The sequence below is a fragment of the Ambystoma mexicanum genome, chromosome 11 (assembly GCF_040938575.1).
Source record: "Ambystoma mexicanum isolate Mex_15411 chromosome 11, UKY_AmexF1_1, whole genome shotgun sequence".
Classification (NCBI taxonomy): domain Eukaryota; kingdom Metazoa; phylum Chordata; class Amphibia; order Caudata; family Ambystomatidae; genus Ambystoma; species Ambystoma mexicanum.
The window spans coordinates 1,174,919,502-1,174,932,505 of NC_090934.1; the positions used below are offsets into that span (position 1 = coordinate 1,174,919,502).

A 13,004-nucleotide genomic window follows, 5' to 3' on the forward strand; every position below is an offset into this window, starting at 1 on the left:
CCCCTTTGTTTTGCATCATATGAGTGACAAGTATTCTGTTGGTTCCTTAGGCTGTAATAATCAATAAAGCCTGCGATTGTTTAGTTCGGTTTCTTGTTGCCATTGGTACACTAAATTTGCCAGGCCTTATAGATTTCACCTTCCGCTGCATGTGTTCACTTTTTATTTCTCTATATTCGTATGTTATGGCTTTCTCATATTCTAGCGTTTGCTATCGACATAATTAGAAGCAATAGTGCAGGCTTGAGGGCTCCTAGTTCCTACTTCCCATTTCACTAAGGAATTTGCACCTACACCAAAGGTTACTCACAAGCCTGGTCTTCTGAAAGTGCCTTCAACTCTAGTGGAGTAGGAGGCTTTTTGGTCTAATGTGCTTGTTATTTTTCTCCTCCATCCTTACCCTTTTCTGCCCACTGCTCCTTCGTGGAACAACTGTGTTCATGGCAAATCGTTTTGCTGTACACCTCCAGGTTCTGTTCTGAGTTCCAGTGGTACAATGCTAGTTCACATAGCTGGTCTTTTGGGGCCCGCTTCTTTGGTTTCAGAGTCCCAAGCCCTGCAGCCAAATGCGCTTTTCAGGGCTCCCTGATGTTTTGTCAATACCCTTGCAAGCATCACACTATTTGTCTCTATATTGGGTTCTTTGCTGTTAGGGCTTCTTCATTGACTGCTTAGATCTTCGCTGTGATTTACCTCTTGAACAGGACCAGGTTGACCTGGTGTTTCAGCTTAATGAACTCAGAAATCGGGTGGTCTTTGGCACGGAATTCGGATCCTTGATGGCAAGGCTTGTGGAAACTTTCAGGGCAATGAGGTTCAAGGTGGAGTGAAGAGTCCATGCTCTGGCTGATATTTTGGAGGCACATTTCTTAGAAGGTGCACCCCTCTATTTGGTGGTGATATCACAGAGGCTGTAATGTTGGTGTTGCAGAAGCCTTCCTTCAAGTCTATAGGCTAAAATATTTAGAAAGAAGGATCAGCATGATTCCAGGCACCAGATTATCCTTTATGCACATTCATTCTCAGAGAGTTCAGGCTCCACTGCAGGAATTTGCTATACAGCATTTCCTTTGATAATGCCCGAGCAGGGCAATCTAAAAATGTGGATAACTTTGGCCTAGGCGGTGTGATATGCCCAATACTTGAGAGATCAGGGATTCAGGACAAGCCATTACTGAACCAACTGCAGCAGCAATGGGAATATTTTTGTGTCTAAAAAGGGATGGGGCAGGTAGAGACACAAAGACCACTTCAGTGCCTTCCACTGCTGTCGCTACAAAACTGCTTTGCATTTTCCTTTTTCCACTCCTTAACTGCTCTGTCCAGGATCCACCATTTCCTTAAACATTAGTGAGTATAACACTAACCATTGGATACTTCAGATCATATTCAATCACCCGCAGTTATGGCCTCTCCTGTTTTTGAAAAAGCCTCGCCAGAAACATCTGCTCCTTCCCTTCTATCAGATTAGTCGTATTTATTTTTTTGTGGCGATTTTCTTGTATCTGTGACCAGGGAAAAAGTCTAAATGGAGGTAAAAGTGCATGCAGAGCTTGTTCCATGTATCTGATAACTTGGTATCCTATGTTGGAGTCAGAAAGGAGCTATGCAAACTGGTTGTTTGTATAAGGCTTTGGACCAGTCCACATCTGGAAGTGTATTTCAAAAGATTCTGTAGTTGGAATACAGCATCCATCCGCATGAACATTACAAAAGGTAAGTCATTTTTTCCTCTCGAGAATTCTTACATTATTTTCATTAAGAAGATTTTAACCTTGACAATGTTTTTTTTTTTCTCATCAGTGTCAAAGCTCTCCAAGGATAAGGATCTGTTTGATTGTAAACTATTTGCAAAGCTGGATGCATTCATTGTCAATGTTTGTGATGAAGCAAAACATATTACAGAAATCAAGATTGAAGGTAATGATTCTTGTTATGGTATGTTTTTGCAACTTATCAAACACACATATGCTCACAAATTGATTACTTAGCACTGCGCTAGCAAGCAAAGATAAAGTAAAGCTGTACTCCCAAATGTGTGTTAGTCTTTGAGGAAAGCCAGTTATTTAAGGCTGGGTGAAAAGAAAGCCTGTTGGGGATTGAAGGCAGGTAGTTTAGCAGTGAGTTTCATAGTGCAAGTGGTGAGTGGGTAGGACAGAATGATGTTTTCCTCTATATGTATTTTTGAAGTGAGGGACTTTCAGTAGAAGAGAGCACGCTGCATGAAGAGCTTTGGTCGGAACATAAGATGGAATACCAGTTGATGTGCCAAAGATATAGTAATTAACTGATAGCCAATGCACTGTTAATTGGAATCCAGTTCAAGTCACAGAGAACAGTTGAGATGTGCGAGTGGCTTTTGAAAGTGGTAGATGCTTCTTTCCAAATTACCTGAAGTTTCCCGATGTAATAGGCCCAGGTAACCGTGATTGCATCATTCCTGTTGAGATTGAACTGTAGCTGTAATAGGAGAAACACAATTTATAAAGAAAGAAAACAGTTGCCCTAAAACACAGTTAAAACATGCTGTCATGCCTGCGCCATGGGCGCATCCATTTACGCTCAATTTGGACTATATGTTTATCATTTAGTTACAACAGACTCTTGGATCCATCTATATTTACTTTGGGAACTTTATTTCCCATTTGCGAGACTTTGCTGCTTAATTATTATTTCCAACAAACTACGCATACCATAATGCACCTGGCTACAAGCATCGATTCCTGGCTGTTCCTATTGGTTATCAAAGGAACTACACCCCCCAGAAGCCCTAGAGACTTGCGCTGCTTCCACCAGCCCAGGAAAAGAAAGGGAGGTGGCCGATTGCCTGCAGGTGTGCTTCGCCAGGTGCAACCAATTAGCCTGCCCCTGAGCTGGGCTAGGCAGTATAAAGGCTGCTGCCTGCAGTGGCTCAGCCTCTTGCATCTGAGAGTCCTTCCTCCACCTTTTGCATCTTCCTACGGATCTTGTATGCTGCTTACCTTCACTCCTGCTTGGACCCTGCCTTGTTGCTTGCTCCACCCTGCTGCCTCCAGCCATAGCCTTCCAGGCTCCCTGCCTCACAGCCCTGCTCCTCTGGGCTCTCCACACTGCAGCTGATCACGGTCTGCTGCCTTCCAGCCTCCGCCCTTGCCCTGCCGGGCTCTCCACATTGCAGCCGATCACGCTCTGCTGCCTTCCAGCCTCCGCCCTTGCCCTGCCGGGCTCTCCACATTGCAGCCGATCACGCTCTGCTGCCTTCCAGCCTCCGCCCTTGCCCTGCCGGGCTCTCCACATTGCAGCCGATCACGCTCTGCTGCCTTCCAGCCTCCGCCCTTGCGCTGCCGGGCTCTCCACATTGCAGCCGATCACGCTCTGCTGCCTTCCAGCCTCCGCCCTTGCCCTACCGGGCTCTCCACATTGCAGCCGATCACGCTCTGCTGCCTTTCAGCCTCCACCCTTGCCCTGCCGGGCTCTCCACATTGCAGCCGATCACGCTCTGCTGCCTTCCAGCCTCCGCCCTTGCCCTGCGGACCCTCTACATTGCAGCTGATCACGCTCTGCTGCTTTCCAGCCTCAGCCCTTGTCCTCTGGGCTCCCTGTCCTGCAGCCTGCCTCACTCCGGCTGCCTTCAGCCCTTGTCTTCTGGGCTCCCTGCTCTGCAGCCTGCCTCACTCCGGCTGCCTTCAGCCCTTGTCTTCTGGGCCTTCCTACTTTGCAGCTTATCACGCTCCGCTGCCTACTACCTACCTTTTCCGCTGGGTTCTCGCCTAGCAGCCCTCTACAGTCCTCTGCTACCTTCTACGTTCAGCGGCCCTATCCCTCAGGGTTCACTCCTTACTGCCCGGCCCTTACGGGATCCTTGCCGTGCAGTCTGCTTTACTTGGCTGCCCTAAGCCCTTTTCCTCTGGGCGTTCTACCTTACAGTCCTACTCCTGTGGGCTTACTCATTGCTTTCCTGCTCCTCTGAGCTCTCAACCTTGTTCCTTACTGTCCTCTGCTATCCTATCCTGTTACACGACTTTCCTTTCATTTCCTTCTGCTAGTTTGCTATCACCTCCTTTCCTGGATTTGTCTGTAGTATCTTCTCTTGTACTGTTTGTAGACCCTTTTGTACAGAGCTTGTCTGTTGGTTCCCATCAGTCAACCTCTGCCCCTTCCCTTGTCCTGTTTCTACATTACAGACACCCAGAGCTGCTGTTCCAAGTCATGAGCAAACAGCGTGGGCCTCTGTTATAGCAAACTGTGCAGAAGGCTAGAGTATTTCCAAGGTTCGTGGAATACTCTTTTCCTATATCTGCATACACCCCAAGAGGGTTTTCATTCTGTATCTTTTCCCTTGCTACTCTTGCTTACTCTTCGTTCTCTTTCCTTTCCGCTGTGTGTGTTCTTATCTGTCCACTTTATTTGGCACAACCACCCAAACCCTTTCTGGGTGTCCTGTGCCACTCTTAATAGAGTGCCACTCCTGACAGAATGCAAGAGCCAAAAATGTCTTGTTCCATAGGCCGGAAAGGCACACACAGAACAAAGATGCTTTCCTTTCGGGTTAAGAAACCTTTGCATAAACCTAAGGTTTTCCTAAAGACAGCAAACAAGAACCTTAGTCTAAAGGACAGTCTCGCCTTAGTAAACAAAGATTTACAAGCACGGTACTATACTCACTGGCTAGCTGACCCTTCTTCCATGTACAATTATTATGACATTTGCGACTATGACCCGCAGTCCTTATCTGTTGCAGAGCTACAGCAAGATAATGAATTCTTACAGATCTTGTTAAACCAAACAGTGAAAAACACTCCTGCGTCTTCTGACAAGCCTTCTAGCACCGCAACAGACAAGGATATAGCACTCATTGTGGGAGACTCTAAACCAGAATACGCTGTTGCCAGAGTGATATGCGCAAGATCAGCTTGGCAAGCTCCCCAGAATGCTGGAAACCCTTATTTGACAGGACAAGGCAGTCATTATCCTGAGGTTTGTGCATCTGGTCCTGGGTACAAAAGACCTATACTAACCATCTGTTGTCTTAATGCTTCCACAGTATCTACTAACCACAATAACCCTAAGGTCAGTCTTCCCATTGCTACAACCGAATTTTCTGCCACACCAGCTTCTGAAGCTTTAGATCAAACTAATGATACTTACCTGCTACACGAACAACTCCTACGCCTTAAAAGAAAGACCGAAGACCTCTATGATGACTTTGTTTATTTGTATTATAAGAATCTTATGAAGGGACACAAGTCACCAGACCATCTGACACTATGTCCAACACCTGACATCTTATCTTTAGAGATCGACATGATAAGGCCTGGAAATGCCATACAGAAAAGTATACAGACTTATACCAAGCAGATGGAAGACCTAAATATAGCATATGTATCCCTTCTAGAGACTGACACAGCTCTTTCACCTTCCAGCCACAGAAACTCAGGTTGTTGTACTGACAGAAAAGAATTAACTCCTCCGGTGGGTCAAATCACGCACACAGCCATTACACCACAAAACAAGGGTGGTCTTCTGATTGGAAATCCCTCTGAGTCAAAGGATGGTTCCGCCCTCACCCTTGCCTGTTGTCCAGTACTCACACTTACAACCTCTTCTGAAATGACAATGGCAGCTGAAGAGACTGGCGCAGTTCACACCGAGCGTGCTGAAGTGGCAAGCGGGGCTTGCCAAAGTGTGGCTGTGCTATCAGACAACACTCTTGAGCAATCAACATCTTCAGTTTCTTCGATACCCCCTGAATCGCCAGTGGTTGTGGTACCCGATCTACCAGTAGTTGCAACACCTGAACTGTCTGTAGCTGCTACAGCACCCGAACTTCCAACTGCAATTCATGATCTTCCTGCTGCTGTGGTTCCTAAACTCCCTGCCACATTTGAGACTCCTCAAGTCCCTGCTGCAAATCTTGAGGTTGCGATAGCTACTGTGATTCCTGAAGCTACTGCTAATTCTGATGCTCCCGATGCCCAGTTTTCTACTTCCTTCGCAGCTGTGCTCGCTGCAGCAGAATCCTCTGCTACACAACCTGATCCCTCAGCACCTTCTCTTCCTGATCCTACATCCGCCATGCTAACTGTTGCAAAGTCAGCGAAGGGTTTTTCTGTTAAGACTACTGCTCCAGTTGTTCCTGCTGGTGTATCTATAGCACTGAGACTGCCAGACTCTACTCTACCAGTCTCAGGTGCGTTCCAGCCCGCTGGCTCTCTCATGACACCCACACACCCAGTTGCTACAGCCTTGATACTCTCTACAGCCATTCAAGATCTCACTGCTGCTGTTACCTCTGAACTGTCTACTAATCATGGGAAAACCGCCGCTGTGACTCCTGAACTCTCTGCGGCTAACCCTAACATTGTCATTGCTGCTCCGGATGTCTTGGAAAGCCTTCCTAAAGCTTCCAACTCTGCTGTACCTACGGCTCCACTTTCCAGCACCATATTGTTGCCCGTCAAAGAAAAATCTATCATGGAGCCTGCAGCAGTTTTTCGCAGTTCCTCTCTTCATGCACACACAGTTGGGGTCTGTGTTCCAAAGACTTCGTCTATTCTGATTTCTACATCAAAAGTTCAGAACTTTGGTACTATCTCCGTCATTCAAGACTCTCACCTTGCAACCCGTTTCTGGTGCTTCATGATGTGCCTTTTTGGAGTAAGACTCTTGTACGGTGTGACAGACATTCTTCCTACAGGTCGGTCTTCAGGGAGCCTGGAAAGGGGCCTGGAGAGGGGCATACTGTCATGCCTGCGCCATGGGCGCATCCATTTACGCTCAATTTGGACTATATGTTTATCATTTAGTTACAACAGACTCTTGGATCCATCTATATTTACTTTGGGAACTTTATTTCCCATTTGCGAGACTTTGCTGCTTAATTATTATTTCCAACAAACTACGCATACCATAATGCACCTGGCTACAAGCATCGATTCCTGGCTGTTCCTATTGGTTATCAAAGGAACTACACCCCCCAGAAGCCCTAGAGACTTGCGCTGCTTCCACCAGCCCAGGAACAGAAAGGGAGGTGGCCGATTGCCTGCAGGTGTGCTTCGCCAGGTGCAACCAATTAGCCTGCCCCTGAGCTGGGCTAGGCAGTATAAAGGCTGCTGCCTGCAGTGGCTCAGCCTCTTGCATCTGAGAGTCCTTCCTCCACCTTTTGCATCTTCCTACGGATCTTGTATGCTGCTTACCTTCACTCCTGCTTGGACCCTGCCTTGTTGCTTGCTCCACCCTGCTGCCTCCAGCCATAGCCTTCCAGGCTCCCTGCCTCAGAGCCCTGCTCCTCTGGGCTCTCCACACTGCAGCTGATCACGCTCTGCTGCCTTCCAGCCTCCGCCCTTGCCCTGCCGGGCTCTCCACATTGCAGCCGATCACGCTCTGCTGCCTTCCAGCCTCCGCCCTTGCCCTGCCGGGCTCTCCACATTGCAGCCGATCACGCTCTGCTGCCTTCCAGCCTCCGCCCTTGCCCTTCCGGGCTCTCCACATTGCAGCCGATCACGCTTTGCTGCCTTCCAGCCTCCGCCCTTGCCCTGCCGGGCTCTCCACATTGCAGCCGATCACGCTCTGCTGCCTTCCAGCCTCCGCCCTTGCCCTGCCGGGCTCTCCACATTGCAGCCGATCACGCTCTGCTGCCTTCCAGCCTCCACCCTTGCCCTGCCGGGCTCTCCACATTGCAGCCGATCACGCTCTGCTGCCTTCCAGCCTCCGCCCTTGCCCTGCGGACCCTCTACATTGCAGCTGATCACGCTCTGCTGCTTTCCAGCCTCAGCCCTTGTCCTCTGGGCTCCCTGCCCTGCAGCCTGCCTCACTCCGGCTGCCTTCAGCCCTTGTCTTCTGGGCTCCCTGCCTCACTCCGGCTGCCTTCAGCCCTTGTCTTCTGGGCCTTCCTACTTTGCAGCTTATCACGCTCCGCTGCCTACTACCTACCTTTTCCGCTGGGTTCTCGGCCTAGCAGCCCTCTACATTCCTCTGCTACCTTCTACATTCAGCGGCCCTGTCCCTCAGGGTTCACTCCTTACTGCCCGGCCCTTACGGGATCCTTGCCGTGCAGTCTGCTTTACTCGGCTGCCCTAAGCCCTTTTCCTCTGGGCGTTCTACCTTACAGTCCTACTCCTGTGGGCTTACTCATTGCTTTCCTGCTCCTCTGAGCTCTCAACCTTGTTCCTTACTGTCCTCTGCTATCCTATCCTGTTACACGACTTTCCTTTCATTTCCTTCTGCTAGTTTGCTATCACCTCCTTTCCTGGATTTGTCTGTAGTATCTTCTCTTGTACTGTTTGTAGACCCTTTTGTACAGAGCTTGTCTGTTGGTTCCCATCAGTCAACCTCTGCCCCTTCCCTTGTCCTGTTTCTACATTACAGACACCCAGAGCTGCTGTTCCAAGTCATGAGCAAACAGCGTGGGCCTCTGTTATAGCAAACTGTGCAGAAGGCTAGAGTATTTCCAAGGTTCGTGGAATACTCTTTTCATATATCTGCATACACCCCAAGAGAGTATTCATTCTGTATCTTTTCCCTTGCTACTCTTGCTTACTCTTCGTTCTCTTTCCTTTCCGCTGTGTGTGTTCTTATCTGTCCACTTTATTTGGCACAACCACCCAAACCCTTTCTGGGTGTCCTGTGCCACTCTTAATAGAGTGCCACTCCTGACACATGCGCGGCATAGCAACCTGCTTAATCAGGAGTCCCAAGGAAAGCTCCTGATTGATTGATTGTAAGTGCAAGATTTCCAAGTTAACTTGATTGTAACACAAGATTTCCAAGTCAACGTATGCCATGTATTCCCAACACTTTGAAACAGTTTATATTTTATCATGCTCCTGATCTTACTAGCATAAACAAAAGCAACAACACTCTGTGCAAACCTAATAACACGCAGTTGGTACATGGTGCCACTTACTCTGGGCAGCCAATTTTTCCTTAGGGTTGTAACGGAGTGTGGTACGATATGATATGATAGGTTATTTAAAACACGCTTAATACCCAGAGGTTTCTATGCGAATACCTGGGGATCGAACCAGTGTTGCTTCGTGTTGTCTTGCTTCCAAGGCGAGCATGTTGCCGCTGAGCTATCCTCTCCTGACAGGTGCATTTCTTTCATGAAACAAGTGCAACTGTCTTATAAATGCTGGTATACCACCTATAACATAGTGATTTCACCCATTCGTTACAATAGAGAATGCTTCAGAATAACTAACTATATTATATTACCCATGCAATTTTTTACCTTTACTGTACCAGTTTGACCACTCCATTCCATTACAAAAAACATTCACCTTATTACACAGTATATTCTTGACTCGTAACTGGGTCAAGGTCATGACCCTTTCAGGGGGGACAGGGACCCCTCACAAAAGTAGGGAGAGGTAGTTGAGGGAATGGCCTGTCCCTGTTACCCCATCACGTGTCTTAAATGCGAACAGTGGTAAAAACCCTCTTTCATACGATGCTCCTATACTGTTTCTGGCCAGTGTTCTATTTTCTCTTTAAGAATAATTCCCAGAAGGCACGTGGGAGCAACAAATAAAACCTGGACCAGAACATAACGAGCGAGAAGCCTGAAATGTGACAACTTACACAGACCAGTAACCGCCATCATACACAGATAGAACCCAGAGCTTTAGAAAGGCAAACAACTCACTGTGGCAAAGGAAAACCAAAACAAACTTTCAGCCCCATATCATGCCAGAGAAACCCCCAGAGACTGTTAAACAAAAGTGCTGGGGGCGGGGCTTAGAGTTTTAATTTTTAAGCATGCTTTTCACTTGTGGCCTTGCCTTTGGGGTCACAGCCATTAAAGTAACTATTGGAGCCAACAAAGGTGGGGGGACATTAAAGGCAGGACGCACACATTATACAAGGGGTTTGAGTGAAAGAGAGTATGGGTTGCAGGCATGAGTTCTGCAGGCGGAGAGGTGGACCAAGAGACCAGCGAGGAGAGGGTGTTCCAAGTGGGAAACGTGGTGGCAAAGGCTGAGAGCATAGAGGGAGACTTAAGGTGAGGTATTGAATGTGAGAGAAAGTGTCACCAGCTGTTGGTAGTATAATGTGAGGGGGTGAAAGGTGCATGAGATAATGGGAGAAGTGTAGTGAAAATTAGATAGGGCCTATGGTGGCAGTGGGTGGAGAGGATGCAAGGCGTCAGAGGGAGTCATGGTGATTGCAAGGTTGATCAGGAGGGTGTTGAAGGTAGTTGTAAGAAATGGGCAGAGAGTGTGAGGTAAGGTTAGGGCACAGAGGCATAGATGAAGGATAGTGTGCAGGAGAAAAGAGAGGAAAATAGAGGTTTGTAAAGAAGGATGAACAAGACACAGTATCCCTATGAGAATGAGAAGTGCACTACATCTCTGGAGGGTAAGTAGGGCACCTTATTTCTGAGTAGCATAGTGAAGAGGGGTGTGAAGAAGTAGAGAGAAGAGGAGTGTACTGAGGTGTGAGGAGGAGTGTAGTGAGAGGCGGGTATAGTCAGAAGGGAGGAGAAGGACGTGGAGAGAGTGGTGCAGTGAAATGTTAGTAGATCGGTAGGAGAAAGGTGAGAGGAGAAGGAAAGAGAATTTGTGAATGGCGGGGACAGGAGAGCAGAGCAAGTGAAGGGGAGGAGATAGGGTGTTGAAATAGAATAGGAGAGGTAAGATAAAGGAGAGGAGTAAGATGAGGGGAAAGGAGTGGGAGAGAAAGAAAACAGGATGTCTGTTATTGTCACAAAGAAACCAACACCTTACTGAAGACACTCGTCAGAAGAACACATAGAAGAACCCCAGAGGGAGTAAAATGAGGCTTTGGTGTTTAGGTCCTCACCTGTAGCCAGCCAGCTACTAGACAGTACGAGTTGCCGATCTCCATTGACCATCATCCTGGGCATTAGGGAAGTCTGGGCTATGGTGGAGGTAGCCCCTGGAATATGGGAGCGAGAGAGAGGGACATTGCGTTTACAGGAAACCCACCTTCAACCTATCTAGAATACCAAACTAGTTGTTACCATCTGTTTAGTAAAAACCCTTGAATTCTCCTTGAAAGTCTGTGAATTATTAAGGGCACTTGTGACACTATTATACTCTTGTCAGTGACAAAATTAACAATCTGGAGTTGGAAATGTGATGCCAAGTGTATAGATGCATGGGCAAATAAGTCACCAAATATCCTATATTACGCAAGCACACTCCTGAGCCCCTCATGCATCGAACATAAACCACAATTATCAGTTTTGGACAAATCCACCTCCTCCTTTGTGCAGTACCATTGTCCACCGAACATGGCTGAACCGCACCCATATTCTCACAGAACATTCTTCCCCTGCTGCATGTGCACCCTACCTGGCCTTGTTACATCTACTTCTAATGGATTACTTGCTCCCATGGATTCCTCATCTGTGGTATTTTCTAGCACCAGCTGCTGTAAAGAAGGCATGCTATTAACAGTAAGACAGACACAAGTGATCACAGTTCAAGGGTGTTTATTGAACTTCAACAAGGGGGTAATACACGCTTATCTAATCCTAAATCTACAGATGGGAGCAAGCTACAACCATCAAATAATAATAATGCAGTCCTAGTGGAGTCTCATCAAAATAAAAGGCCCTATACAAAAAACTATTGCCAATCCTTACCTCTAAATACAAATATTGTGGGGTATTGTTTATGAAAAAGAAAGAAGTGTTCACAAAAATGATATGTCAGGATGCTCAAGCCGTTGGCCCCCCTTCCCCACGTTTACAGCACGGGACAAGGCGGTTCACTCGAGCATAGCCCACTCTCTGGCTTCTTCGGCACTAGGATACAGTTCATTTACCAGCATCAGGGCCTTCTGTGCCCAAGTCTTGTTATTTATCAAAAGTCTCTCGATTCAGAGGGCCGGATGTACCAAAACAAACAAAGTTTCTTTCCTCTTACAAGTACTTAAGTCAGGTTATTCACTCTTCACCTTGGATCCCCCTCAGCCGGGCTCAGATCCCTTTTTTATACCACGATAATTACTTTGGAGCCCCCTCTTCCGGGCTCAGATCACCTTCTCTAATGATCAGAGATTATTCTTTCTCGGGTGACTCGCGGTTCACGCCCGATCCCCCTCAGCCGGGCTCAGATCCTTCCTTTTACACAATAAGTCGCCCTCAGCCCGGCTCAGACCAATTTCAGTTTGTATTCACTATCAAAGACTTTCAAATGTGCACATGGTTTAACTTGACCCATTGCAGGACCACTTCAATTTCACAATTCCTTTTTACATTTGCCACCTCTCAGTTGGTGTCATAGCACCCAGGTGGTCTCTGTGGCACCGTTGGCGTACCTGCCCCAGGACGGGGGCAGTGTCATTTTGAGCATTACGTTACAAGGAGATACTATGTTCCCGCAGCGAGCGGTCTAGTCTTTTTCAAGATGGCCACCGCCCGAAACCCGGAAGAATACTTATGCGAGCGCTGAGAGGAGCCGGGTGCGTTGCGACCCATTAGATTCGTCCAGCGGGTAAGACGCTAAGCCCTTTCCCAGCGTTTTGCTGTCCTTGTCCTTTTCTTCTCGTCAGTTTCCTTTTGGACTCCTCCTCTCCTCATTTTGCCTTCCCTCCTTACAGTGTTCGCGTCCCTGACAGTCAGCCTTATTCCTTTTGGCTCAACTTCTCCGGTCCTCTGTCCTTTCCTTCCTCTTCTGTGCTATACTCCCCGCCGCTCTAACCATACCTTCCAGAGCTGCGGTGCGTGGCTTCTACAGCTCTCTGGAGTGTTCCACTGCAGGATTCCGTACATTTTATCCTCAGAGGCAGAAGTCAGTTTCTACGAGTTACATCAAGCCTTGGACTTGCCGATCCCCAATCTAAGGGTACTATCTTCATCCGAACTGCTACGCAACATCCCAGCTGTATGCCTGTCGATAAGAGGGTTTTTGTGCCTTCCGGCTTTTCCCTCGATTGTTTGTTGCCCTTCTGGACCGCATTTTCGTGCTCGAATTCTGCTATCCTGGAAAGCAGTTCTGGCGACCGGAGAGTACAGACCCTATATCCATCAGGAGCATCTACGCGACAAGAACAAA

At 47.7% G+C, this 13,004-nt stretch overlaps 1 protein-coding gene across 4 annotated transcripts in view; it reads left to right on the top strand.

Annotated features, from left to right (window-relative positions):
* Positions 1-13,004, top strand: part of VPS13C (vacuolar protein sorting 13 homolog C) — a 5,236,720-nt gene that overhangs the window by 2,231,075 nt on the left and 2,992,641 nt on the right. For all 4 annotated transcript variants that reach the window (XM_069624493.1, XM_069624490.1, XM_069624491.1 and 1 more), the window contains one exon: positions 1,804-1,920. In XM_069624493.1, the coding sequence (XP_069480594.1) occupies positions 1,804-1,920 (117 nt within the window). The remainder of the gene's footprint in view (positions 1-1,803; positions 1,921-13,004) is intronic.